Source organism: Hesperophylax consimilis, chromosome 21 (genome assembly GCF_061612785.1).
Source record: "Hesperophylax consimilis isolate HC1 chromosome 21, BYU_Hcon_1.0, whole genome shotgun sequence".
NCBI lineage: Eukaryota > Metazoa > Arthropoda > Insecta > Trichoptera > Limnephilidae > Hesperophylax > Hesperophylax consimilis.
This window is the reverse complement of record NC_142856.1, coordinates 4,653,676-4,657,993: the sequence shown is the minus strand read 5'-3', so window position 1 is coordinate 4,657,993 and position 4,318 is coordinate 4,653,676. Positions and strand designations below refer to the sequence as shown.

The window sequence follows — 4,318 nt, the reverse complement described above, 5'->3', positions numbered from 1 at the left end:
ACCTTCAAAAACGTTGTTCCTGAATAAAAATATGAATGGCAATTATCCCGATCTTATTAAATTTCACCTGTCACCATTGTTTCAACATTTTCTACGCGTTTTTAGAAAGAATTTTACCAAAACTCATAACATAGCCTGATAAACGTCGAAAGACTTTACCATTATATTTTCCTTAGCAAAAGCTTGCCTGAGTCTAAAATGAAAGTGAAATTATATTTTTATGAAATTCACGATAATTCCCTTGGGGGAGTCATCATTTATAAAGGTAATTCCTGAGATTATCTAGTACTGTAGTACACCTGTTATGTTGGGGCTGTAATGTAAACTGTATTTATGGGACAGGTGTATATTCACGCGTGTGGTTTTGTAAAAGCTAATCGAGTTTGTTTTAGCGAGTTTTTTTTTTCATTTTTGTGTATTATTTTTATTTTTTTTGTTTATCTATTAAACGCCCAGAGGGCTTTTACATGGTTGGTAGTATAATTTTAATTTGACAGATATTTTTAAACATAAAAAATAAGAATAAAATTACATTTGATAAAAGCTATGCAACAAGTCATACAAACACAAGAAACAAAAACAGAAAATTACAGCTATTTGTAGGTTTACATGATGTGTTTAGGAGTATTGTTGAAATAAATGTTTTAAATGATCCACAAAACTTGCCAAGTTGGTATTGAATATGTGAACATCACCCAAGTAATGATTTCCCATGGTGTGAAGTCGTTGTATCGGAGAGTGGGCAATGTAGTTACGCTTATGTGTGCTGCTGTAGAATATTGTATTTTGTTGTGTTGTTACTGCGGGTGTATGTATTTTAAATAATAACCATAAGCAAATGGCACACTTGCATAAATATTTAGTAAAGCAAAGTATATCCCTATTTTTTTGGATTTAAATGGCATGTTTTTATGTATTTGCCTTTATACATTCATATTTTACAGTTTTAGGTATTTTTACACTATAGACCAATAAAACAGCATAATTCTAAATTTAAGACAAAATAAAAAAATACCTGTAATTATAATATACGCAGTCTTCATCAATTTTAATTACTTAAAGATACAAATAGTGTTTTCTGAAATATTGTCTAGGTTAACATTTAAACAAGTAATGCGTTTCAATAATAACAATGAGAGAAAGTGATGTTGTTCAATTAAAACTGAGAGCAAAACAGGAAAAATAAACATACGGAAATTATTTATTCTTAATGATAAACCAATTTTAAAAAGGTTTTTTTATGAACAAAGTTTTCTGACATTTTCGATCGAATGTTATTTTTCTTTAAAGAATGTTATTTATTTAGTAAGGTTTGTGTTAAACAGATCAATGTTTGTGCATAATCTTTTAAACGTGCTACAGTTTCTTCAAATAAATTTTCAATATAATTGATATTGCTATTTTTTCTCCTTCACTATAAGCACCCACTAAAAAGTTTACCCGCCAAAGCAGTTTGTCAGCAGGTCAATTTTGCAATACTAATTTTCTTACTAAAGCACACATATAACTAGAAGCCACAATATAGAAAAAAATTACAAAAGAATAACTTTTAAAGTGACTACAAAGGAACAAAACATGTGTCAATACGGTCAACATAATCAAAGACATACACACACTCAAAGGCACACAAATACTAAATAAATATCACATTTATGTGTACATTTATACAATTACGTGCGTACCATCAATGGATAATAATGTATTTACAAACAATATCAACATAAAAAATCTTCAATATTTTTTTAAAGTTTAAATCATGCAATTTGGTTGACTTTTTATATGCATTTGTCATCTGGTGTCATGTGTGTTTTCTAATTTGTCCTTATATATTATTATGGAATCTGACAATAGTTTTGTCATACAGTTTTAAACCATAATATTCCTCGAACAGGTAATATATTTGTAGCGGTACGCCACTACTTCATTTGAACGGAATTCCAGAAGTTTCGATATTTTCCAAACAAGATTCTTGGATGTTCTTTTATTATTTTTCATTTTTGTTTGGCAAATTATACATAGCAACCAAATTGTTCTAGAAGCTTTAACTTATAAAAGCGGCAGCGTGAAGGAACTCGCTAGTATTCCGTCTCCAAACCGCCAGTCTAGTTGACCTAAATATCGCTAGCATTTTATTGTGAATAATAAACTAGATTTTTATGTTGTACACTAAGATAACTACAGGGGTGACCCCGACGTGATGTCTTCAGGAGCTACAGGAATCTGGTTGTAAGCTCGTACCAGGTCTATTGTGGAGAATATCTTGGTATCCCTCAGTGACTGGGCGAAATCTTGAATGTGTCGTACTGGGTACCGGTCAGGTATGGTCCTGGCGTTCAATCCGCGGTAATCACCGCATGGTCGCCATTGGTCATCCTTCTTAGGGACCATGTGAAGTGGGGATGCCCAACAGCTCTCAGAAGGCCGGGCAATTCCTAATCGGACCATGGTCTCGAACTCCTTCTTGGCCAGTTTGAGCTTGTCAGGGGCGAGGCGGCGAGGACGTTCTGCGACTGGAGGACCTGGAGTAGTCCTAATGTGATGAAGGGTAGTATGGCGAACTTCCTTCATGGCGCCGTCAGGGCGCGTAAGGTCCGGATATTGTTGCAACAGTTTGTGGTAGGAGGATGTCCCTGTGACAGTCTTAATGGAAGCGGTCATGTTGTTACTACGCCTTCCTGTAGTTGTCAGGTTCGTAACCTGATCCAGCAATCGCCTATTATGGACATCGACCAGGAGCTCGAATCGTGCCAAGAAATCCGCTCCAATGATGGGCCTGGAGACGTCAGCAATGACGAAACTCCAATTAAAATCACGACGCAGGCCTAGGTCCAGGTTGAGCGTCAGGCTTCCATACGTCGCGATGGTGCTTCCATTTGCGGCCGCCAATTCGTAGGACTGCTTAGCCGGACGGCCTTGGACTAGGCGTCGTGGGTAAACACAGAGGTCCGCGCCGGTGTCCACGAGAAACTGGATGCGAGTTACCCGGTCCGTTACGAAAAGGCGACTTAATTGCGCCGGGCTGTTGGTGCTGGTCGCCATCAGTGTGAGCCCGGGGCGTTTCCCTCAAAATTGCAGGGTTTGATGCAGGAGTGCGCCTTGGTACCAAACTTCCAGTGGTACCAGCATTTGCCTTCTATATGACGACCCCTGGAACGACTGCGCGAACGATGTTGCCGCCAACGAGGACTGGTAGTCCTGGATGGGCGTTCCTGAGAGCGCAGCGTCGAAATTTCCTGTCGTAGGGTGGCTATTTCATCATGGAGCGGCAGCATCATCTTCTGCATCCTGTCTATCAGGCAGTCTTCGTCGGGAACCCGGGGAGAGACTTCACTGACCCCTGGCCTGCCAGCATAGTCGTCTATGGCGTCCGCGAGATCCGCCACATTGTCCAGCGGGGTGCCTTGTTGGGTCGCCAGAACTACTTGCATACTTCGGGGAAGTCTGCCCATCCAAAGTGTCTTCAGCACCTCATCAGGCACTGCGCTGCCCGCAAGGGTGCGTAGATGACGAAGGAACTGCGAAGGTTTTCGGTCACCCCTCTCCTCATGCTCCAGGAGTCTCCTCGTCTTCTGCTCCTGGGTAGAGCTCAAGCGCTTCGTGAGTTCCCTCTTGAGCAGGGTGTACGCTCCAACTTCAGGGGGGTTGACAATAATGTCCCGGACCTCTTGGGCGTACGTGGGATCCAGGGCCCCAAGGATAAAACCGAACTTCGTCGACTCCACCGTCACTGCTGCAGCTTCAAAACTCCTTTCAACCATAGCGAACCACAGCTCCGGATCGTTAGGGCAGAACGGGGGAATCCGCACAGCTACGCGGTTGACTTCCGCCGGCGAAACTGCTGACGTCGTAGAGTCGGTCGGGCGAGACATTTTTAATACAACCGTAGTACACGATAACACTTAAAAAATATATTCAAAATCACGTCGGTGTCACCACTGTAAACTGACTAATAGTTTTACATCTCTTCTTTGTGATTACTTTTTACGTACTTATTGGCATGAAATATTTAATTTTGTAAATTCGCCCCGCAATAGCTCGTAAACGTTTGAAAATATTACTTATTTGAGTATACAATTTCATATGCGTGTCTATATTTATCCCTAAATATACATAATTTGTGCCAGTTTTTTTAGTCTACATTTACAGGGCTGCGTAAAATTGTGTTTGCACTGAAATTTTTGGCGACTTTATTTTAATGTTAATGGTGTATTTGGCATCTGGAGATTTATATATAGTTTGCAAATTAATTATAAGGCCTGCACCATGTGATAATTTTTGAAAATAAAATAAATCGTGTTCCACGAGTTTTATGCGATGG

The 4,318-nt window shown here is 39.8% G+C and overlaps 1 protein-coding gene across 1 annotated transcript; it reads right to left on the bottom strand.

Moving 5' to 3' along the window:
* Positions 1 to 3,038: 3,038 nt before the first annotated feature.
* LOC149413536 (uncharacterized) lies at positions 3,039 to 3,869 on the bottom strand. Its single transcript, XM_089644414.1, has one exon. It carries the CDS (start codon positions 3,867 to 3,869, stop codon positions 3,039 to 3,041), a length of 831 nt encoding a protein of 276 aa, XP_089500540.1.
* Positions 3,870 to 4,318: the final 449 nt, after the last annotated feature.